This window comes from Scyliorhinus torazame, chromosome 2 (assembly GCF_047496885.1).
Source record: "Scyliorhinus torazame isolate Kashiwa2021f chromosome 2, sScyTor2.1, whole genome shotgun sequence".
Lineage (NCBI taxonomy): Eukaryota > Metazoa > Chordata > Chondrichthyes > Carcharhiniformes > Scyliorhinidae > Scyliorhinus > Scyliorhinus torazame.
Genome location: NC_092708.1, coordinates 146,620,808 through 146,644,507, shown reverse-complemented (window position 1 = coordinate 146,644,507; position 23,700 = coordinate 146,620,808). Strand labels below are relative to the sequence as shown.

General features: G+C 49.5%; 1 protein-coding gene across 6 annotated transcripts in view; it reads right to left on the bottom strand.

Annotated features, from left to right (window-relative positions):
• The window catches only part of gulp1b (GULP PTB domain containing engulfment adaptor 1b), a 645,746-nt gene that overhangs the window by 203,523 nt on the left and 418,523 nt on the right, over positions 1-23,700 (bottom strand). For all 6 annotated transcript variants that reach the window (XM_072477928.1, XM_072477980.1, XM_072477970.1 and 3 more), the window contains one exon: positions 2,264-2,325. In XM_072477928.1, the coding sequence (XP_072334029.1) occupies positions 2,264-2,325 (62 nt within the window). The remainder of the gene's footprint in view (positions 1-2,263; positions 2,326-23,700) is intronic.

Here is a 23,700-nt window from a genome sequence, read left to right as displayed (position 1 = left end):
CCCCCTAAATAAAGGGACCCCCACAGAGACGCCCCCAAAAAAGAGACCCCTCTCACATACCCCCCAAGAAGCGAGAACCCTTTCAGGAAGCCCTCCAGAAAAGAGATCCCGGTCAGGAAGCTTTGCATAACTGAGACCCCTGTCAGCAAGCTGGAGAGCAGGCCAGATGGAGGCAATGAAATAAACTACTACTGTAACATTCAGCTGGGCAATTACCTGCTGACTCAAACAGAGGAAGCACCACGTGTCAATTTCTGGAAAGGGAAAACCAGTCAGCTGTGGTTTAAACTCCCTCAAATCTTTGAGCTGCAACCCAGTCATTCATTTACCGTTGATATTGATTTTACTAAACTGCGATTGACAGCTTCCAAACACACACACACACACACACAGCATTGTTCCATTCATCTTCCTTTCCGGTTGAGTAACTTTTAAGTGCTCGAACCCAATGTTTATAAACATCAAGCTTTGATTGACAGGTCCTGGGCCACTTCAAACAGAGTCAAATCAAGGTATTAAAGTTGATGATCAGCCATGATCATAATGAATGGTGGAGCAGGTTTGAATGGCCTCCTACTTCTAATTTCTATGTATAAAGTCATACTATCTCTAGCTGCTACACACGAGTTCCAGGTGTCCCTTACAACTTTAAATGCTGGGCAAGTACTTTAATCATATCAGACTTATACATTCTGCTTTTATTCCCACCTGCACTTTATCAGCTCCTTCCTCAGCTGAGTCTTTGTGAAAGATTTCAAATACCCCAAAGTCACATCTATGCTCAGACAATTCTTAGTAATTGCCAAAACCATTTTGCAATTCAACCACTTCAAAATCCCCCAACCAAAAGGCCCGAGTTCAGTATTTTCCTCGTACTCTTATCCTTTAGATTTACAAACTCCAGTTCAATTAAGAAATATTAATAATCCGCAAAGAGCCCCGAGGTTGTTAGAACCGCAGCAAATGTTACTTGCTGAGCAAGTCAAATCCCAGAAGGAAAATTGCCTTAGTGATCATAACTCTTTTTTGTATTCTGAATATGAGGAAAGGTGTACTGATTCTTGAAATATAGAATTCTAGTCACACTCTTGGGATTTAAAAAATTAGAACATTTATGAACACGAAGAAAAGGAAAACTTAAGCACACAAGATTGAAGTCATACAGTTAAAACAGTCTTGTGAAACATCCCCAAAAGAACCCATGCAGTAAAAACACACACACAATATTCCCCAATACAGGATTCTCTGTACTATTGCATGGCTGCTGAGACGTGTGCATGGTGCTATGTGGATAAACAGTTAAAGAGGATACTTGCGGGTGGGGGCATGGAGGGGCCTGGGGTGGCATGGGAGATATGGGAGCGCATGAAGAGACATCAGGGATCTGAGAGTGTGGAGGGGGCAATGGAGAACTGAAGACGCACGACGATGGCATGAGGTATCTGAAGTGGCTCTTATAAGGAATGGGCTAGCATGGGGGAGTTGCGACGGCATGGAGAGGACATGGGTGTTGGGGTGATGAGGTGATGATGGGTGAGTTTCAAGGGGCACATAAGTGTTATTGGGCACTGGGTCACGGTCTCCGAGAACTGAGCAGGGCCTTCCAAGTCAGCATTTCCCGAAGCCTGCACTCCATCGTGGCTCACAAACTGCACCACGATCCTGATCACTTTGTGAAAAGATGAAAATCTCAGGCAACATCAGACATGAGTTGGAGTCAGATGAGCCTTTTGGAAGTCAGGAAAGGGTCTGCCTCATGTTTCGTACACATGACCAGAAAATCCGGTCCCTCAACTCTAGCAGCATCGACTAGGTTTCAATACAAATTTTAGGAGTCAAAGCCCAGTATTGCCAGCTCAGTCAGTTCCCCAATTCTGCAGTTTTCAAGTTTTAAGCAAAGTTGTGCCTTGTGTGGATTTCTGGCTGTTAATTCTCAATGTATCAAATCTATAATTCTAATTACCAGAATGACTCACGCATAATAATAATACCAAGATCATTCTTAAAAGTGTTATTCACAATAGCTGCTGTGTGACAAGTCTAATCATTTGTTCATATTGCTAAACAGATTGAATTAACAGGATGTATTTTCAAGATTTGGTATGTTCTGCCAGAAATCAATGTAAATGCAAACAGCAAAACTTCAAACTACATTCAGTTATATTAACCAAAAGTTTATATTTGTTCTCAGCAATCTGTTGCAGCCTTATCATCTTAACTTATTGATTAAACTTTCCTGTGATCATTATATCTCATTACATACCTTTACAGTGTAGGGTATAAAATGTTTTGATAGCGCTTCAGGTGAATGCATCCAAGTCTTGTCTGAAATAAAAATAAATGACACAGCAATGTAGGTAATAAGGCACTGGCACACAATACAGTTATTCAATTGAATTAAAACGCTTAGAATGTTTGAAAATTATAAATTGAGCATAAACTGAGAATTACGAATATTTAGGCAAGATCACAAGTGTTCCTCTAATTCAAGGTTATAGATTACCGCTTCAACACTCATGATTTAGACAGATTTGCTAACTTAAAAGTACATCAAGTTTAGGTTGTTGTTAAGTGCTTGGGTGATTGGGCGTCAGGGCAGATGAAACAAAGTTTATTTAATATGTTATTAGTTAGTGTTGTCAAAACAAGGACTGCAAGCAATAAGTCATGCAATCTCAAATTTAAAAAGTCACTAAAATTCTGAAAATGGTTGCTAGCAATAGGAACCGATGCCAATCTGTGCCAAAGTTTCTTTGTCAGAGACCCAGCAGATTATAACAGCCGCCAATTGGAATGATGCTTGTTGATTATTTCAGTTTCAGGTAAACAGCCATGGAGGGTTGTTGGTGGGTGCAGAATGGGGGGGGGGGGGAGCGGTGCACAATAAGGGGATTTTAACAGTCCCACAGTTGGAAGAGAAGGAGCCTGAGGCAACAGAGCCCTGTTCTTCCCTGTGGGTCTCCTCTCAGCCTCACTCACAAAGATTTTTCTTAGGTTTACCTAATAGTGCTTTGCTGACCTTCAAACAATGTTATTTCATGGAGTGGGGACCACAAACAGGAACGGACTAAAATCGTCTGATTATTGCCTCTCCCCAGGGGTAAGTTCGGGTCGTGGAAAAATGACCCGAAGTGAAAATCCAGTCCATAGCGTTTGATCCTAATGATTGCAGATCAAACTATTTTATTCCAGTCTTGATGATCAGCAGCGACGATGGTCTTAGTTATGGCAAATCTATGGCACTGGTCAGCTGCCTTTAGTTTTGACTTCCTGTACTTGGGTTATTAACTTTAATTAAATCATACCTTTTGGAGGGGAAGCAGCACTTCAATGTGCAATCATTTCATACAAGAGACAAACGTATGGGTAAATATTGAAAAAGATTAAAGATTGTTGGTTACATTGGCTATGTTTTAGTCTAATGAGCATTGTTGATGTTTGAATTTATTTCACATTTAGAGTGTATCTTCAAGATTACTGTGATGAAATTGAAACTTTAAATGAATTAATAAAGAATTTGTAATTTTTGCTGCATAACAGAGAGGAAATCTCCTCCATTCCTGTTCTGTGAGACGAAAGCAAAAGCAGTTAACTGTGATGGTCAGATTTAAAGCCCCCACATCTGATTTGCATTTCATCATTTTTCAATCCAGAGTATATTCTGTGTTGATCTCATGTGCAACAGAATCCTAACGGAGGACACAGGAAAATGTTTGAGGCAAGTAACAATCTTTGCAGTGTCAACGTATCCCCTGTAGAGGGCGGTGTTCTTGATCAGACACCAGGGGTGTCATTCTCCGACCCCCCAGAGGGTCGGAGAATGGCCGTTGGCAGCCGTGAATCCCGCCCCCGCCGGTTGCCGAAGTCTCCGAAGGGAGAAAAGTCGGCGGGGCGTAAATGTCGCCGCCGCCGTCGGAGAATGTCACGGGTCTTGGCAAGGCAGCCGATTTTCGGCCTGCCGATATTCTCCCTTCCGGATGGGCCGAAGTCCCGTCGACGTGATGACCATTCACGTCGACGTAAATTAAACCTCCTTTTCATCGGCGTGACCCTGTGCTCCAGGGTCACGCCGACCAGCGTGGAGGTGAGTGACGGCCTGGGGGGTTGGCTCTGGGCAGGCGATGGCGTGGCCGCAGTCTGAATGTGTGAGGAGAGGTGTGTCTCGGGTTGTGTGTGTGTGTGTGCGGCGGGGGGGGGGGTGGTTAGAGTAGGCTGGGCTCCAGGGGAGTGCCGGGAGAGGGTCCGTGCCGGGGTGGAGGTTGGGGGGGGGGGGGTCCGTGCTGGGGAGGGGGATGGGGGGTCCGTGCCGGGGTGGAGGTTGGGGGGGGGGGTCCGTGCCGGGGAGGGGGATGGGGGGGGTCCGTGCCGGGGAGGGGGATGGGGGGGGGGTCCGTGCTGGGGAGGGGGATGGGGGGGTCCGTGCCGGGGAGGGGGATGGGGGGTCCGTGCCGGGGTGGAGGTTGTGGGGGGGGTCCGTGCCGGGGAGGGGGATGGGGGGGGTCCGTGCCGGGGAGGGGGATGGGGGGGGGTCCGTGCCGGGGAGGGGGATGCGAGGGCAAGTGTGCTGGTCCACCTGGCCAGGTGCCAGCCTCCAACAGTTGGACCCATGCGGTCCATGCCACCTGGCTGGGGGGAGGAGGGGATATGGGCAATGATGACATGTCGTCGTTCCCCTCCCCCCCATCAGGCCGTCATGTTTTCCGATCATCCAGTGATATTGGCCGCCGTGGCGGCAGCCGCTCATGTCTATGTTGCCCTGGATGAGGAGGAGGAGGAGGAGGAGCGTGCCAGAGAGGAGGCGCAGGCTGCCGCAGAGGGACAGGCGGCAGCTGCCCAGGCTGGAGGGACACCTGACCGACAGGACGAGGAGGGGGAGGAGGACGTCGCGGCCCCACGGCAACGGAGGCACCCGAGGGCGCTCCGTGTGTACCGGCCCCGGCAGTCATACCAGGACCTCACGGACCAGGAATGCAGGAGGAGACTCCGGATGAGGCGGGAAACCGTGGCACACATCTGCCACCTGCTGGCACACCTGTCACCGCGTGGCACTGCCGGGGGACACCCTCTCCCCGTGTCCGTCAAGGTTACGGTGGCCCTGAACCTTTATGCAACGGGGTCATTCCAGGCACCGAGTGGGGACCTGTCCGGCATATCGCAGACATCGGTGCATCCGGGCAGTGACAGATGCCCTATATGCCATGGCGCACCGCTACATCCTCTTCCCCGTGGACCGGGCCAGCCAAGATGCCCGGGCCGTGGGCTTCTCTGCCGTGGCCTGGTTCCCCATGGTCCAGGGCCCGATCGATGGGATGCACGTCGCCGTGCGGCCACCTGCAGATAACAGGGCCGTGTTCACCAATAGGAAGGGGACCTATTCGATGAACATACAGGTGGTCTGCGACCACCGCATGATGATCCTGCACGTCTGCGCCCGTTACCCAGGCATTGTACACGACTCATACGTGTTGTCACGGTCATCCATCCCCGGCATGTACGAGGGACGCCATCCCCGGCTGAGGGGCTGGTTGCTGGGCGACAGGGGCTACCCATTGCGATCGTGGCTGATGACGCCGATACGGAGGCCACGCAATGAGGCGGAGAACCGCTACAATGATGCCCATGTAGCGACAAGGGGAGTGATAGAGAGGTGCTTTGGCATGCTGAAGATGCGTTTCAGGTGCCTGGACCTCTCTGGGGGCGCCCTCCAGTATCGGTCAGATAGGGTCGGCCGCATCATTGTGGTGTGCTGCGTCCTGCACAACATAGCCCAGCAGAGGGACGATGTGCCGCAGGCAGAGGAGGGCGGAGTGGAGGAGCAGCAGTCCTCCCCAGATGAGGGGGATGGGGGTAATGGTCAGGGCAGACGGGATAGAAACAGGCGGGTGGCTGTCCACCGTTACCGGCTGGCCCAGCGGGCACGGGACAGACTGATAGCCGCCCGCTTCACTGACTAGATGGGCGTGGGAATCGGGTAGTATGGCCACAGACCGCACACCATGGCAACAGCCGACCACCCCCACCCCCCACCGTTCCACCCACCCAGCACCCTCACCCCACCCGCATGCACACCACCCCCGCCCCCATTGCCGATCCACCTGCGGCACAACGGGCCGGGCTCACACAGTTGCGGGTGGACGCGTGTCTATTGCAGGCCATGGAGGATGATGACAACCCGCCCTGCAGTGAGCTCCTGGCTCTACATCGTTGGACTGTGTCTGACCCATGGCCACAGTACCACCATCCACCCGGACCATCCCTGCATGCGACTGTGACACTGCAGCGCACGGTCCAGTCCTTTGCCCGGGGGATGTTGATGGCGGCCCAGGGGGAAGGGGGCAGACTCACCTGGGGCTGAGGTAAGACCACCCCTCACACACACACTTGCGCTCAACGTACATGACACCCCCGCACGCTTTGGACAGAGCACAAAGGCAGCTTCTGTAGGTGTAACATTGACTTTAATAACCAAAGGAGTTCATGCACGTGCCCTAGCCCCTAAAACTCATCTGTGCCCTGCACCCGTGCCAACTTACTCAGTGTCTAATTGTTTGGCCTTACGGACCCTTTGACTACGTCTACGTGGTTCCCCAGAAGGTACAGCAGAACTGGAGGTGGACTCCTGTGATTCCTGCCCTCTGACACTGGATCCCTTAGGCGGCCGTTTCCTGGGGCGTCCTGGCCTAGATGGGCCAGGCTGCGGCCCGGGCGACTGGGATGGCGAGCTGCCAGACTGTCCTGCCCGTTGCCCACCCGATGCACCTGGGACGGAAGGGGGGGGGGGGGGGGGAGTCCGAGGTGTCGCGGTGTACCGGGACCTCCCCTACAGGGGGAGCCGGGACGGACCACACCACCTCCTCCTCCCTCGGGGTGCCCGATGGCCCCCAGGCCTCTACATGGGTGGGGGATGCAAATGGATTGGCCATCCGACGCCCCCCCGACATCTGGCGCTGCCAGTCCTGGAGGCCCGTGCTGGTATCGACAGGGGTCTGCAGGTTTGCAGCCATGGAGCCCAGGGGGTTGGCAAACCCTGTCTGTGACAGTGCGACGCCGGCTCGCACATGGCCACTGGCGCCGATGCCCTCAGCGATGGCCTGCAGAGACTGGGCCATGGCCTGCAGAGACTGGGCCATGGCCTGCTGAGACTGGGCCATGGCCTGCTGAGACTGGGCCATGGCCTGCAAAGACTGGGCTATGGCGTTGAGCGCCTCTGCCATCTGGCACTGGCACTGGCTCATGGCCTCCTGTGAGATGGCAGCCATTTCCTGGGCCACAGACGCCGCCTGCACGGAAAGCCCCAGGCCTCGCAAACCGTTCTCCATGTCTGACACCGTCGCACCCATTGCCTCCACCGCGGACGCCACCCGTGCGGTGTCAGCTTGGGTGGCACGCATGACCGGCACCACTCCCAGCTCCTGGACGCGGGTGGACTCCTCCACCTGCGACTGCAGCCGCCGCAAGCCGCCCGTCACCCTCTTCGCTCATCTCCGGGTCGGTGGTTGCATCGGATCTATGTGTGGGTGTGGTAACTCCAGGAACCCGGGATCCATCTGGGCGGCAGATGTTCGCTTGGGCTGGGCTGCCCTCTGACCGCCCGGCCCCTCTGCTGCTCCTACATCCACCTGCTGTACCGGGACGGCTGTGTTGTGCGCACCAGTGAGTGTACCAGACGCCTCATCACTAAAGTGCCTAACCGAGGTGAGTGTTTCTGCGATGGTGGAGGGTGTTGGTGACAGCAGTGGCGTTGTGTCGTGCTCTTCGTCCCACTCTGAGTCCATGGCACTTTGGGGTGGGGGTTCGTCTCTACCCATCCACTCTGAGTCACTGTCCGGTATTTCGTCTTCTTGGGTAGTGGTGTCCCGGGTAGGGGTGTCGTGGGCAATGCTGTCCCGGGTAGTGGTGTCCCGGGTAGTGGTGTCCCGGGTAGGGGTGTCCTGGCTCGGATGTGACGGGGGCCTGTGGCTGCCCCCCTCGTCGCTGGGTGGTCGCTCCCGCACGTGACGGGGGTGTCGTCTCCCTGTTGCTCCAGGTCTCTCCGTCTCTCGTGGTGTGCGAGGAGCATCCTGCGGGCGTCGCATGCTGGAGGGTGCGGGTCTCTCCGTCTCCCGTGGTGTGCGAGGGGCATCCTGCAGGCGTCGCATGCTGGAGGGTCCGGGTCTGTCCGTCTCCCGTGGCTTCCGAGGGGCATCCTGCGGGCGTCGCATGCTGGAGGGTCCGGGTCTCTCCGTCTCCCGTGGCCTCCGAGGGGCATCCTGCGGGCGGTCTGCATCTGCGGGGATGGGTGCCTGGACGTTTGGTCCTGCGATACACAATGAAGCATGCATGGTTAGACATCAGGCAGTGATCAGGTGATATGGGGGAGGGGGATATAGGGGAGGGGGGATATGGGGACGGGCTGTCGGTGGCTCACTTGCTACTACGCCCCTGACCTCTGCATCAGCAACCTCCCGGTCGTCAGGTCCGCCAGCCAGTTCCAGGGCCCTTTCCTGGTGTTCGGTCAGTGGTCTCTCATCAGCGGGGCCTCCTCCAGTCCTCACATGCTCCCTATTGTTGTGTGCGTGCTTATCCTGTGGTGGGGGGGGGGGGTGGCAGGGGTAAAAGGCAACACTGTTAGGCAGGTATATGAATGCACGCCATCGGTTGCGCGTGCATTGCAGAGGTTAAGGTTGGGGCTGGATTCACTTGGGGATATGGGGGAGGGGGGGATATGGGGGAGGGGGGGATATGTGGGAGGGGGGATATGGGGAGGGGGATATGGGGAGGGGGGATATGGGGGAGGGGGGATATGGGGGAAGGGGGGATATGGGGGATATGGGGAGGGGGGAAATGGGGGAGGGGGGATATGGGGGAAGGGGGGATATGGGGGATATGGGGAGGGGGGAAATGGGGGAGGGGGGATATGAGGAGGGGGGATATGGGGAGGGGGGGATATGGGGGAGGGGGGATATGGGGGAGGGGGGATATGGGGGAGGGGGGATATGGGGGAGGGGGGATATGGGGGATATGGGGGAGGGGGGGATATGGGGGAGGCTCACCCTGCCTGCTCTGACGAGGTCGTTCACCTTCTTCTGGCACTGGGTGCCTGTCCATGGTGTCAGGGCCGCAGCGCTGACGGCCTCTGCCACTTCCCTCCACAGACGCCGGCTGTGGCGTGGGGCAACTCTGCGGCCGTGCCTGGGATACAGGGCATCCCTCCTCTGCTCCACTGCGTCCAGGAGCGCCTCCACATCGCGTGACTCGAACCTCGGGGCTGAGCGGCGGCCAGCCATCCAGTCGGGTGTTCCGGTCGGGTGTTCCGGTCGGGTGGGGGGCAGCAGCGCGGCCTTATGAGCCGTCACGCCGTGCAGCGCGTATGACGCTGCACAGCGTGAACCACTGCGCAAGCGCGGATCCCGTTACGTCGCTGCTAGCCCATTTCGGGCCGGAGGCTTTCGACCCATTTTTCCGACGTGACGCAAGTCGGATTTGCGCCGTTTTTCGCTCCGATCAGCGGACTTTCCGCTGATAACGGAGAATTTCGCCCCAGGGGATGGATTTTCATTTTGGGAGGTGGAAATTGGGAGGCTGGACTAATTCCACAGCCGCCAGACTGCTTGGAAATGCAATTTTTCAGCAGCCTTAATTGCCCTGGAGATGATCTTGCCATTATGCAGGGACAGAAGCAGGATGAAGCTAGAGCAGTCAAGCTAAAAGGTCCCCTTCCATTTCCCAGTTCACCTAATGGTATCACTGGTGGAGTTTAAGCTTTCTCAGGAAGGCCACACAATCTACAGAATTCTGATCAATTCAACCCCTCACCCTACCCCATACCCAGCTCAGTCAACTCATCCATTATGTACTTTATGAACAGAACACACACACGCGCCCTATTATAACATTTGGAATCCCTTGAAGAGCCTATAAAATTCCCCCAATTAACAAACAGACTCTTTGAACCATCTGTATAAATAGCCAAGCTTTTATTTAAAAAATTTTTTTAGAGTACCCAATTATTATTTTTTTCCAATTAAGGGGCAATTTAGCGTGGCCAATCCACCAAACCTGCACATCTTTGGGTTGTGGGGGCAAAACCCACGCAGACACGGGGAGAATGTGCAAACTCCACACGGACAGTGACCCAGGGCTGGGATTCGAACCCAGGTCCTCAGCGCCGTAGTCCCAGTGCTAACACTGCGCCACATGCCGCCCTTTAGTCAAGCATTTATAAAACAATTAGGAAGTTGTCTGAGCCAGAAGCCCATAAACCTTGTCAAGTCAACAAACTGACCTCAGCTATCTCAGCAGATATATGAGATGGAAACATCAAAACAATGGGAGAAGATTCAATAGTTGCAAAGTGTTACCATAGTAGGCTACCCTTTCAACAGTGTGAAATGTACCTGACTTTTTTAATTCATTAAATGAACATATTAGAAAACTTCTCCACATTTACAATGTTGAACTTTTACTTGACAGTTTGCCAGTTAGCAGAAATAACAAGCACACTGTTCAATGGGCAGTATTACGATCAGGTGAGGAGGGAACAAATTGCTCACCTATTTTCCCTCTCCTCATTTAACCACAACTGATTTTCTTTTTGAAAAATATATACTTGCCAATTCAGTGAGTGTTGAACTGTTTACAAGCTGTGATTATAAAATAACAAATCAGACAGGTATTCTTGAGATTAGCTTTATTGTACTTAAACTGATCTAAGTAAAATAATAATGCATTCTAACTTTCATAAACAAACGCTCAAAGCTCACACATGCGCACCATAGGATTACAGAGGGTGTGATGGATAGATTTGCCAACGTAGAGTCCAGAGAAATAAAAGGGATATGCAGTCCGTCGTTTGACTCTTCTGGCTTCAGGCTGAATTTAGGGTTTTTCAACTTTCTTTTTGTGGTCCCGATGCTTCTGATTTAAAGCTGTATACAGTTGATATGCCTGTTTTTCTGGGGATGGTAGTGCTGGGTTGAATTATTTTAAGAAATTGCTGTCTGCAGCAGGGCATCCCTGGATGGTCACAGTCAGCAAAGAGGGTCCCAAGTTTGCAAGGTGAGTTGGAGAGTGAGGAAAGATGGCAGGACACCACTCGGGTCTTCTCTCTTCAGCATGTCAATTGCTTATCCTCTTACAGCGCAGAAAGCAAAAGTTTAAACTCGAAAAAGGATGGGCTGTCAAAATGACCATCGCATCGTGATTCAAATATGATTGTGACTATGGTATTTTCTCTTTTAAATTAATCAGTTCATGTCTGGGCTTCCTCTCAGCCAGTGTACCATCAATCACGTGATTGGGTTAGGTATATTTCGATTGTCGCTTGATGAGTTCATAAACTGTATATCCCAGGCCTTGATCCTGTGCTAATGGGGACAAGATATGTTGCTCACTTATATTCTCCTGAAGCAATTATCCTACATGGATCTTTGCAGAGGTGCAGTTTCCATTGCAGTTGGTTGCAATGTGGAGAGTACAGTGATGCAAATTGGGCCGCCATATTTGTTGTGAGCTCAAGTTACACTTTTGGACTTAAAAAATCTCTTATTTTTAAAAGTTCAGTTCAATTTTCCAGCCAATGGGATAAAAATCATTATTTGGCATAAAGCACATTTTCTTGACAGTAGTTACATCATCCAAACACAGTGTCTGTGCAGAGTCTGCACGTTCTCCCCGTGTCTGCCTGGGTTTCCTCCGGGTGCTCCGGTTTCCTCCCACAGTCCAAAGACGTGCAGGTTAGGTGGATTGGTCATGCTCAATTGCCCTTAGTGTCCAAAAAAGAGGTTAGTAGGGTTATTGGGTTACGGGGATAGGGTGGAAGTGAGGGCTTAAGTGGGTCGGTGCAGACTCGATGGGCCGAATGGCCTCCTTCTGCACTGTATGTTCGATGCTCTAAGCTGTCATGACGCAAGTTGATGAACAGCGATACAACTCATGTTACAGAATTTCATGATGAATTGTAAAGAAGACAAAACCTTTTAAATTCTTCATGCCTCCAATCATAGTTCACATCTCCATGCATCTGGGGTAAAACCCAACAGCTATGAAGTCTGGCTGCTTTGCTGAAAATTAGAAAAGTTTTTTGGAGACAGGGTCTCAATGTGCCCAAAACACTGCCGACTGTTTCTTTAATATAAGCTGACGAATCTCATAGCGAGCGGTGGAAACAGAGGCAGAATCCGTGGGTTCCGCAGCCATTATTTTCCACTCCCACTTCCATTTAATGCCTGATGGAACCTTGAAATTCTGGCTCCAATTGACAGCAAACTCCACACTAAAGCCCGCAAAAGCTCTGTTGGCAGTTATTAACAGAGTATACTGTAGCCACTTGAGTTGGCCACTTCCCGACTTAAAATGGAGAACCGCAAAGGCTGAAGGGAAATTCAGCCAACACAGGCAAAGACTAGCAAATACAGAAATCATGTGTATTGAGACCTGTAAGGAACCAGACAGCACTGAAACCAGCAGCCATCTGCATAGTAATGCAGCAGCCATCTACATAGTAATGTGCGATTCCCAGGCACAATGGCAACAGTTAAGGTAAACAAAGCCAAGCCAGACCCCTCGGCGCCAGCAGGAGCCAAGACAAAGGAAGGCCAACGGACACTTAGGGACCGCCCAGCGATCAGGGAGCTGCTCCAGCATTGGAGAAATCGATCCAAGTGATCGGAAAGTAGTCCAATCACTTGGAACCAGGTACGAGGTTCGCCCCGAAGGGCGGGGAGCCCCTGGGGACTATAAAGTAAAGCCCTCAAGTTCAAATCATCCTTCTTTGGCAGGGTCACTCAGCAACTTGAATCAACCTGTGACAGTGACCTGCCTCGCTGCCATCAACCAAGTAAGTCTCAAGTCAACGCTCGCTACGAGATAAGCACTCCTAGCTACCAGTCCATACCAGCTTTTGAATCCTGCAGACTCAGGACCTGAACGAAAGGCCATTTGTTCCCCTGACCTGGTGGGCTAGTCCGAAGCTATGTATAGGCCTTTTAGTGATAGGAATAGCCTAGAAAGTAGAGTTTATGCATGAGTAGTGATATACTGTGTATAATAAATGTGTTTTGATTTGAATCTTACTAATTGGTGTGTTGGGTTATTGATTATTACATGAACTTGAACCTTGTGGCGGTATCATAAAGATACCTGGCGACTCTAGAGCAAAGGTTAAACAAACAGAGCAAATTACGAATTAAGAGCCAACGAAAAGCTAGCAACAATACAATGAGACCAAGACCTTCCACACAGACTGTGCAAACCGGGCAAATATGTATTTACAAAATGTACTCAGAAAAATCTGCCTTCAACCCAATCCAAGAATTGTTACAGTGCAGGAGGCCATTTAGCCTGATGTGTCTAGGCTGGCTTTTTGAAAGAGCAATTCACCTAATGTCATTCCCTGCCTTCTCCCCGTAACCCTATATGATTTCCCTCTCCAGATAATAATCCAGTTCCCTCTTGAATACCCCGATTGAACCTGCCTCCACCACAGTCTCAGGCAGTGCATTTCAGATCTTTACTTACTAAGTAAAAATGTCTCTCATATCTCTGTTGCCTCTCCGGTCAATTAGCTTAAATCTTGGTCCTCTTGTTCTCGATCCTTCCACCAGTAGGGTCAGTATTTCTCTATCTATTCTGTCTCTGTCCCTCATGATTTTGAATAGCTCTATCAAACCTCCACTCAACCATTGTTTTTCCGAGGAAAGTAGTTCCAGCTTCTTCAATCTATCCATGCAACCAAAGTTGATCATCCCTTGACATAGATAAGACTGAGAGAGAGGTTCTGCTTAAGGATTATGAGCAGCTGAGGGCTAAATTAAAAGGCAGAACCACAGAGGGAATAATAGAAGGGTATTTAGAAATTCTTAATATAATCATGTAGTCAATTGTGTTTTCAGAGCAGTAAATCTTGTTTGACTAATTTAATAGTGCTCTTTAAGTAACAAACAATGTGGATAAAGGGAGACCTATAGATGTGGTGTAATCAGATTTCCAAAAGGCATTTGATAAGGTGCCACATCAAAGGTTACCACACAAAATAAAATCATAGTTGTGGGGTAATATATTAGCATGAGTGATGATTGTTTAGCTAACAGGAAACAGAGGGTAAGATTAAATGGGTCTTTTGCGGGCTGGTAAGCTGTAATTATTGAGTTCCACAGGGAAAATGCTGCAGGGATATAGATATTCACAATCTATATCAATGACTTGGGTGGAGGGACCAAATGCATGGAAGCTAAATTTGCTGATGACACAAAGATAGATAGAGAGCTGCAAATAGGACATAGGGGACGGGATTCTCCGACCCTCCGCGCCAAAATCGCACTCGGCGTGGGGGCGGAGAATTACCCAAAATAGGCTCCCACGCCGGCACGCAATTCTCCGGCGACCGAAGAATCCGGAGTGATTCTCGCCCCGTTTTCTGGCAGGCGTGGGGACTTCGTCCCCAGAAGGGAGAATCCCGCCCCCGGAGTCTTCAAATGGATATAGACAGGCTAAGTGAGTAGGCAAAAATTTGGCACGTGGAATGTAACATGAGAAACTGTGAACTTGTACATTTTGACAGGACGAATAGAAAAGCAATATATTACTTAAATGGTGAAGATTGCAGAGTCTGCCACACAGAGGATCTGCATGCCCTGGCACATTAATCACAAGACGTTAGCATGCCGATACAGGACGTGATCTACCGGCAGCGTACTATTGGAATCGGGACGGGACATGGCCAGTAGATCCTGGGTGAGGCCTCTCCCAGGATTCCCGATGGTTATTACACCTCGCAAGACCTAACCAGATCTCGCGTGATGTCGTGATCTGGACCCTTCCCACAATAGGTGGGACCCAGTCTCGCACAGTTAAGTAAGTTTAGAAACCTATTAATTGCGTTGACTCTGGATCGAATGGCCACCCAGCATCTATCTGCCTCGCCGAGGAGACCCCAGCTGAGCACCATTGAGCACTGGTCCCCACAAGCAGGGACAAGGCTGAATGTCACTTGGGAAAGAGGTCTCCAAGTCGACAGGAGGATCCCAGGTGGTGGACCTCCAGGCAGGGTGTTAGCCTGGCACTGGTGCCACCTGGGTACCTTGACACTGCCTGGTTGGCAACCTGACAGGAACACCCTGGAAGTGCCACCTGAGTGCAACCCTGGCATTGCCAGGGTGCCCAGGTGGCATAGCAGGCTGGCAGGGGCACTTCCAGGGTGCCAGCCTGGCAGTGCCAAGGTGCCAGGCAGGCATTTTGCCCACACTGTGAATCGGTGCCAAGGGTGCCCTGACCTTGTGAGGTGGGGGATGGGCGGGGTACCTCGAGGATCTCCTTATATGCGAGTTGGGGTTTTGGGGCGTGTTCGGGGTCGTGTTGAGGGTCGAGAAATTGCGGCACCATACCTGCACTGAGGAGCTCCGGCGGTGCAGGGTATTTCGCTTAGTGTGGCCTTGTGGGGTGGGGATAGCGGGTCGTTCCCAGTGCTACAAATGCTGCGAATGACCCCACTAATCTGGCCTACAATCGACTCTGATTTGTTTTAATTGCACCTACAATAAGTGATTAAAGAGACAAATGTAATGTTATATTTTATTGCAAATTGAATTGAATGTAAAGGAAGAAAGCTTGGGCCTGTATACACTGGGGTTGAAAAGAATTAGAGGTGATCTTATTCGCTACTCAAAGTAGATGAGCCCAAAACATTGTGGGTGGGATTCTCTGTTTGCTGACACCAAACTCAGGAAATGCGATTGGAGTGAGAATAGGTTCCGACGGCAAAATCGCAGAGGGCGTCGATTTGATGCCAAATCGGGATTTTCCGTCACCTCGACAGCGGCGTCAATGCGTTCCAGAACACACATACAGTGGACACCGTTGGCATATCATTAGTGGGCCCGACCTGGTATTCTCCCGGATCCGTGATTCTCCTCCTCCGATGGGCCGAGTTCCCGATGGCACTGTTCGCTTGTGTTTTTAAAAATCGTGAAAGCGGCTTTGTGGCTGCTATTGGAGAGAGAGAGGTTACAGAAGTGTCCAACATCGCCATGGTTTGCTTACTGTTGTGCCACTGGCCGAGGGGCCTCTGCCAGGACTGGGGGGAGTCGCGGGGGGTGGTCAGGAGGTGGGCTGTGAGGTTGGGGTGGACGGACATGGAACATATTTTCGCAGCCGGCAAGGCAGCCATGCAGCTGCGCATGCTGCTGACAGCCCACTGTGAATTTTGGGCCATGGATCGCATCTCCAAGACAGCCCGTCTAGGTGCTCTCTGGCCCCAGCCGACCCATCAGCTGTATGGGCGCTCTTCAGCAGAACCAGTGCCATCTTGTTGGCTGGGATGAGTGTGTGTGGGGAGTGTAATGTGTTTGTGCTTCTGCAGCTCGTCAGCCTCCCGAGTGTCAATCATGGACCCGGCAAATCCCGCACCGTTTTCCATTGGAATCGATTGTGTTCCATGCGCCGTGGGTCCTAGCCCCTCAATGGTCGCGGAATCGGTCCAGGTGTGGCGCCAGCTTTTCTGTCGTGAAAGTCCACGAATCATGCGTTGGTGTCATCACTTGGTTTCAGAAACGGAGAATCCACCGAGTTTGTTTTCAAGACGCAGCTAGATTTAGCACTTGGGGCACAAGGGATCAAAGGATATGGGGAGGGAAGGCAGGATTGGGCTATTGAGTTGGGTGATCAGCCCTGATCATAATGACTGGTGGTGCAGGCTTGAAGGACCTTACTATGTTCCTATGAAACATTTAAGACCCTGAAGGGATTTCACAGAGTGGAGACTGAGAGGATGTTTCCACTTCTGTGAGAGGCTAGAACTGTAAAAATAAGAGATTATTCATTTAAAATGGAGATTCGGATTTCTTTTCTCTCAAAGGGCCATTAATCTGTGGAATTCCCTTTCCCAGAGAGCACTGGAGGCTGGGTTATTGAATATTTTAAATAGGCTGAGATAGATCCTTTATTGACAAGGACATAAAGGGTTACGGGAGTAGACAGAAAAATGTCGGAAATGATCAAAACTACTCACTTCACAGCTCACAATGTTGCTAAGTTTTGCACATCTGCAAATTTTTGAATTGTGCCCTGTACACCAAAGTCAATATCATTTAAATATATCATTAATAAGCATCAGGATGAGTAAGAATCCCAATACCAACCCTTGGGGGAACTCCATTACAAACCTTCCTGCCGTTCAAAAAACATTCATTAACGATTACCCTATTTTTTGCCACTCAGCTGATTTTGTAGCTATGTTGCTCTTGTCCACAAGTCTGCTGCTCAGCACAATAATAAATGTCTTTTGGAAGTCCATGTACACCACATGAACAGCATTACCTCTGCAAAAAAAAACTTACAGCAAGTTAGGTTAAACACAATTTGCCCTTATCAAATCTATGCTGGCTTCCTTGAATGAATCCACATTTGTCCAAGTATGTTTTAATTTTGTCCTGAACTACTGATTCTGGATGCTTCCCCGTGACTGACATTAAACTGACTAGTCTGTGAGATAAGGGTCACAAAGTTACGTCGTGGTTACAGGTAGGCGTAGTGCTGGTAATGGCCATTGATTCCGATCCAGCCTGGTCTGCCATGCCTAGATGGGTACTAGACCAGTGTGACATGTGCAGTGGGTAAATGGTGATGTCGCTGAGTGCCCAATACTGATTTTGCACACAGCATTACACCTTGGATCTCACAGATCCTGTTAGTGTTGTTCTCTGTTAATCACTCCCAGCTGAACAATCATTCAGCTCCCAGAAGGATACCCCACTGGAGCTATGTAAGCATCCATTTCATAAAGAATGGGGTTCGCTGGGTTAGAGATGAAGCGGAGTTGCAATGGTTCCGGGGGAGCTGGATGAAAGTGACCAAGCATGAATAAAAGCCTGAAAAGTTAACATGCCTCTCAACAAGGCATAACATATGTGGTCAACCCAGCAGAGAGTCGAAGCTGTACCCATATCTGGTCCTGTTATTCAGATGAAGGGACGAATTTGGAGTAGGCCACTTGGCCCCTCAAGCCTGCTCTGCCATTCCTGCTCTGCCATTCAGTAAGATCATGGCTGATCTGATTGTAACCTCAACTCCACATTCCTGCCTACCCCCACAATCTTTCATCCCCTTGTTAATCAAGAATCTATCTAGCTCTGCCTAAAAAATACTCAAAGACGCTGCTTCCACTGGCTTTTAAGGAAGAGAGTTCCAAAGACTCACAAATCTCAGAGAAAAAATTTGAGATCAGGCCACAAAGTTTGGCCAGTAAATTAATAGAAATACCAATGTCCCAGTAGATTTTGGAGCCAGCAAAAGATGATTAGCAAGATTCAAGAACCGACAGGGCAATTCGCAAGTTGCTGTAAAAGGGGGACAATGGGCCGTGGGTGATTTAGGTACAACATTATTTCCCATTAAAGATGTTTCACAATGGAGGATACACTGAAGAAGTCGTCAACAATGAGGCAGCTCCAGACTGCAAAGGGAACACAGTAGCAACAAGGAACAACACAAAGAAATGTTTGGATTTAAACAGATAAAGACAACCTAAAATAACTCAAATAGTGCCATGGACTGAATTCGCCAATTTTCGAATGGGGGCTCCACTGTGACTTTATGTCAAATGTCAGAAAATATCTCAGTCAGAACAAACTACCAAAGGCCATATTGCTGCTTTAGAACTGTCCTGCATACACCACCTCAGAAAACCTGGTAACACGAGATGGGAACAAATGCATCCATTACTAAAAAACACATCAAAAATCCAAACCCTGGCCGATGACATCAAACATAACAACAGGAGATCAAGAAGAATACTGAACTGTACAAAGAACAAAGAACAATACAGCACAGGAACAGGCCCTTCGGCCCCCCAAGCCTACGCCGACCATGGTACCTGCCCAAACCAAAACCGTATGCACTTACAGAGTCCGTATCCTTCCATTCCCACCCTATTTATATATTTGTCCAGGTGCCCCTTAAATGCCACTATCTTAGCTGTTCCCACCACCTCCCCGGCAGCGCGTTCCATATATTTACCACCCTCTATGTAAAAAACTTGCCTCGCACATCAGTTCTAAACTTTTCCCCACGTGCTTTAAACCCATGTCCCCCTAGTACTTGACTCTCCTACCTTAGGAAAGAGCATGCCACTCATAATCTTGTAGACCTCTATCAGGTCACCTTCCAACCCCGTTGTTCGAGTGAGAACAGACCAAGTTTATCTAACCTCTCCTCATAGCTGCTAATGCCCTCCATACCAGACAACATCCTAGTAAACCACTTCTGTACCCTCTCCAAAGCATCCACATCCTTCTGGTAGTGTGGCGACCAGAATTGTACACAATATTCCAAATGAGGCCTAACTAAGGTCCTGTACAGCTGCAACATGACTTGCCCATTTTTATATTCAATGCCCCGACCGATGAAAGCCAGCGTGCCGTATGCCTTCTTGACCACCTTATCCACATACGTTGCCACTTTCAGTGATCGGTGGACATGCACGCCCAGATCCCTCTGCCTGCCAGTACTCGCAAGAGTTCTATCATTTATTGTGAAATTCCTACATGCATTGAACCTTCCAAAGTGCATTACCTCACACTTGTCCGGATTAAACTCCATCTGCCATTTCTCCGCCCAAAACTCCAACCAGTTTATATCCTGTTGTATCCTCTGACAATCCTCTTCACTATCCGCAACGCCACCAATTTTTTTGTCGTCTGCGAACTTACTAATCATACCAGCTACATTTGCTTCCAAATCATTTATATACACCACGAACAAAGGCCCCAGAACTGATCCCTGTGGAACGCCGCTACTCACAACCTTCCATTCAGCAAAGCTCCCTTCTACTGCTACCCTTGGTCTTCTGTGCCCAAGCCAGTTCTGTATCCAACTTGCCAGCTCTCTGATCCCAAGTGACTTCACCTTTTGTACCATCTGGGATGGCCACTTCCAGAATACAAAATGGACGCTCACAAAAAATGTAGGGAAATGTGAACAATGCTAGACAACAAGCAGGCACAGAGCCTGAATGTATATTTGGGAAGCAAAGATCAAGAACAAAGAACAAAGAAATGTACAGCACAGGAACAGGCCCTTCGGCCCTCCAAGCCCGTGCCGACCATGCTGCCCGACTAAACTACAATCTTCTACACTTCCTGGGTCCGTATCCCTCTATTCCCATCCTATTCATGTATTTGTCAAGATGCCCCTTAAATGTCACTATCGTCCCTGCTTCCACCACCTCCTTCGGTAGCGAGTTCCAGGCACCCACTACCCTCTGTGTAAAAAACTTGCCTCGTACATCTACTCTAAACCTTGCCCCTCTCACCTTAAACCTATGCCCCCTAGTAATTGACCCCTCTACCCCGGGGAAAAGCCTCTGACTAGCCACTCTGTCTATGCCCCTCATAACTTTGTAGACCTCTATCAGGTCGCCCCTCAACCTCCTTCGTTCCAGTGAGAACAAACCGAGTTTATTCAACCGCTCCTCATAGCTAATGCCCTCCATACCAGGCAACATTCTGGTAAATATCTTCTGCCCCCTCTCTAAAGCCTCCACATCCTTCTGGTAGTGTGGCGACCAGAATTGAACACAATACTCCAAGTGTGGCCTAACTAAGGTTCTATACAGTTGTAACATGACTTATATGTCCAATTCTTATACTCAATGCCCCGGCCAATGAAGGCAAGCTTGCCTTCAAATTCTGGTGGAGAGGTAACCCGAGACACTACACGTGTAGTGTCTCCCACCCACCCTCCTCCTCTAACCTAATAATAAGATCCATTGGTGTGAGGTAAGTGCCATATTATATTATTATTAGCATTATTATATTATATTATTAGCATTGCGCAGGTCAAGGAGACACAGCCTGAGTGAGAGAGATACAGACAGGGAGAATTTGGTAGTTGGTGCAGTGAGGTAACCAGGAAAGGTAAGTGGTTAATCTAATTGTGCTGTTTTTCAGTTAAAAGTGCAGTGTAGATTAGTGTCTGATTGGATGAAGCTGCCCCCACCATAAACTTAAATTAAACTAATTAATTAATTAGTGATGGCTGGTCAGGTGATGTGCTTGAGCTGCTTGATGTGGGAGCTGGCAGATCCCATTGCGAGCTGCAGCGACCACATCTGCAGTAAGTGTTGGCTGCTCGAAGAGCTCCAGCTCAGAGTTGATGAGCTGGAGTCTGAGCTTCAAACACTGAGGCACATCCGGGAGGGGGAGACTTACCTGGACACTGTGTTTCAGGAGGCAGTCACACCTGTCAGAGTAAGTAGTTTAAATCCTGCCAGTGGCCAGGGACAGCCAGGTGTGACTGCAAGTCAGGCAGGTAAAGGGAACCAGCAGTCAGGAGCTCAGGAGCCTCAGCCCTTGACCCCTGTGTGGATGGCGAACAGGGTTGCAGGAAGGATGAGTCAGCTGACCAAGGCACCATGGTTCAGCAGGCCATTCAAGGGGAGGGAGTAAATAGGCAAGTTGTAGTTGTAGGGGATTCTATTATCAGGGGGATAGATAGTATCCTTTGTGAGCCGGATAAAGAGTCCCGCATGGTATGTTGCCTGCCAGGTGCTAGGGTGCGGGACATCTCTGACCGGCTTGAAAGGATACTGGAGAGGGAGGGGGAGGATCCAGTTGTTGTGGTCCATGTCGGTACCAACAACATAGGCAAGTCTAGGAAAGAGGACCTGTCTAGAGATTATAAAGAGCTAGGATTCAAATTAAAAAACAGGTCCTCAAGGGTCATAATCTCTGGATTACTGCCCGAGCCACGTGCAAATTGGTATAGGGAGGCAAGAATAAGGGAAGTTAACACGTGGCTGAAAGAGTGGTGTGGGAATGAGGGGTTCCTTTTCATGGGACACTGGCATCAGTTTTGGGACAGGGGGGACATATACCGTTGGGATGGTCTCCACCTGAACTGAGCTGGGACCAGTGTTCTGGCGAAAAGAGTAAATAGGGTGGTCAATAGGACTTTAAACTAAAGATTGGGGGGGAAGGGAAAGTCAGGTAGCCAAGAGGTGAAGTAATCAGTGGGGAGCGTAGCTGCTTAGGAATACAAAAAAACACGAAAAGACAAAACTCAGGAGAGGTTACGATAGTCCCCATCCCACAAAATATGACACGGTGTATGGAAAGGCTCAGTAAATCAAGGTCCACCACACTAAGAAAACAAAAAGGGACGGTCAATGGAGAATTAAAGGTGCTATATTTAAATGCGCGCAGTGTACGGAACAAGGTAGATGAGTATGTGGCCCAGATTGTGACTGGCAGGTATGATGTGGTAGGCATCACAGAGACATGGTTACAGGGGGTTCAGGACTGGCATTTAAACATCCAGGGATTCACAACCAATCGAGAAGACAGAGAGGTGGGCAGAGGGGGCGGGGTTGCCTTGTTAATTAGGAATGAAATTAAATCAATAGCACTAAACGACATAGGGTCAGATGATGTGGAGTCTGTGTGGGTAGAGTTGAGGAACCACAAAGGCAAAAAAAACATAATGGGAGTTATGTACAGGCCTCCTAACAGTGGTCAGGACCGGGGGCACAAAATGCACCACGAAATAGAAAGAGCATGTCAGAAAGGCAAGGTCACAGTGATCATGGGGGACTTCAATATGCAGGTGGACTGGGTAAATAATGCTGCCAGTGGACCCAAGGAAAGGGAATTCATTGAATGTTTACAGGAGGGCTTTTTGGAACAGCTTGTGATGGAGCCCACGAGGGAACAGGCCATTCTGGACTTAGTGTTATGTAATGAGCCAGACTTGATTAAAGATCTTAAAGTAAGGGAGCACGTAGGAGGCAGTGATCATAATATGGTCAAATTCAATCTCCAATTTGAAAGAAAGGAGGTAGAATCAGATGTAAAGGTGTTACAGTTGAATAAAGGTAACTACATGGGCATGATTGAGGAACTGACGAAAATCGACTGGGAGCAGAGCCTAGTGGGAAAGACAGTAGAACAGCAATGGCAGGAGTTTCTGGGAGTAATTGAGGACACAGTACAGAGGTTCATCCCAAAGAAAAGTAAGGTTATCAGAGGGGGGATTAGGCAGCCATGGCTGACAAAGGAAATTAGGGAATGCATCAAAGCAAAAGAGAAAGCCTATAATGTGGCAAAGAGTAGTGGGAAGTCAGAAGATTGGGAAGGCTACAAAAACAAACAGAGGATAACAAAGAGAGAAATAAGGAAAGAGAGGAGCAAATATGAAGGTAGGCTAGCCAGTAACATTAGGAATGATAGTAAAAGTTTCTTTAAATACATTAAAAACAAACGGGAGGCAAAAGTTGACATTGGGCCGCTCCAAAATGACGCTGGTAATTTTGTGATGGGAGACAAGGAAATAGCTGAGGAACTAAATAAGTACTTTGCGTCAGTCTTCACAGTAGAAGACATGAGTAATATCCCAACAATTCCGGAGAGTCAGGGGGCAGAGTTGAATATGGTAGCCATCACAAAGGAGAAAGTGCTAGAGAAACTAAGAGGTCTAAAAATTGATAAATCTCCGGGCCCAGATGGGCTACATCCTAGAGTTCTAAAGGAGATAGCTGAAGAAATAGTGGAGGCGTTAGTTATGATCTTTCAAAAGTCACTGGAGTCAGGGAAAGTCCCAGAGGATTGGAAAATCGCTGTTGTAACCCCCCTGTTCAAGAAGGGAACAAGGAAAAAGATGGAAAATTATAGGCCAATTAGCCTAACCTCGGTTGTTGGCAAGATTCTAGAATCCATTGTTAAGGATGAAATT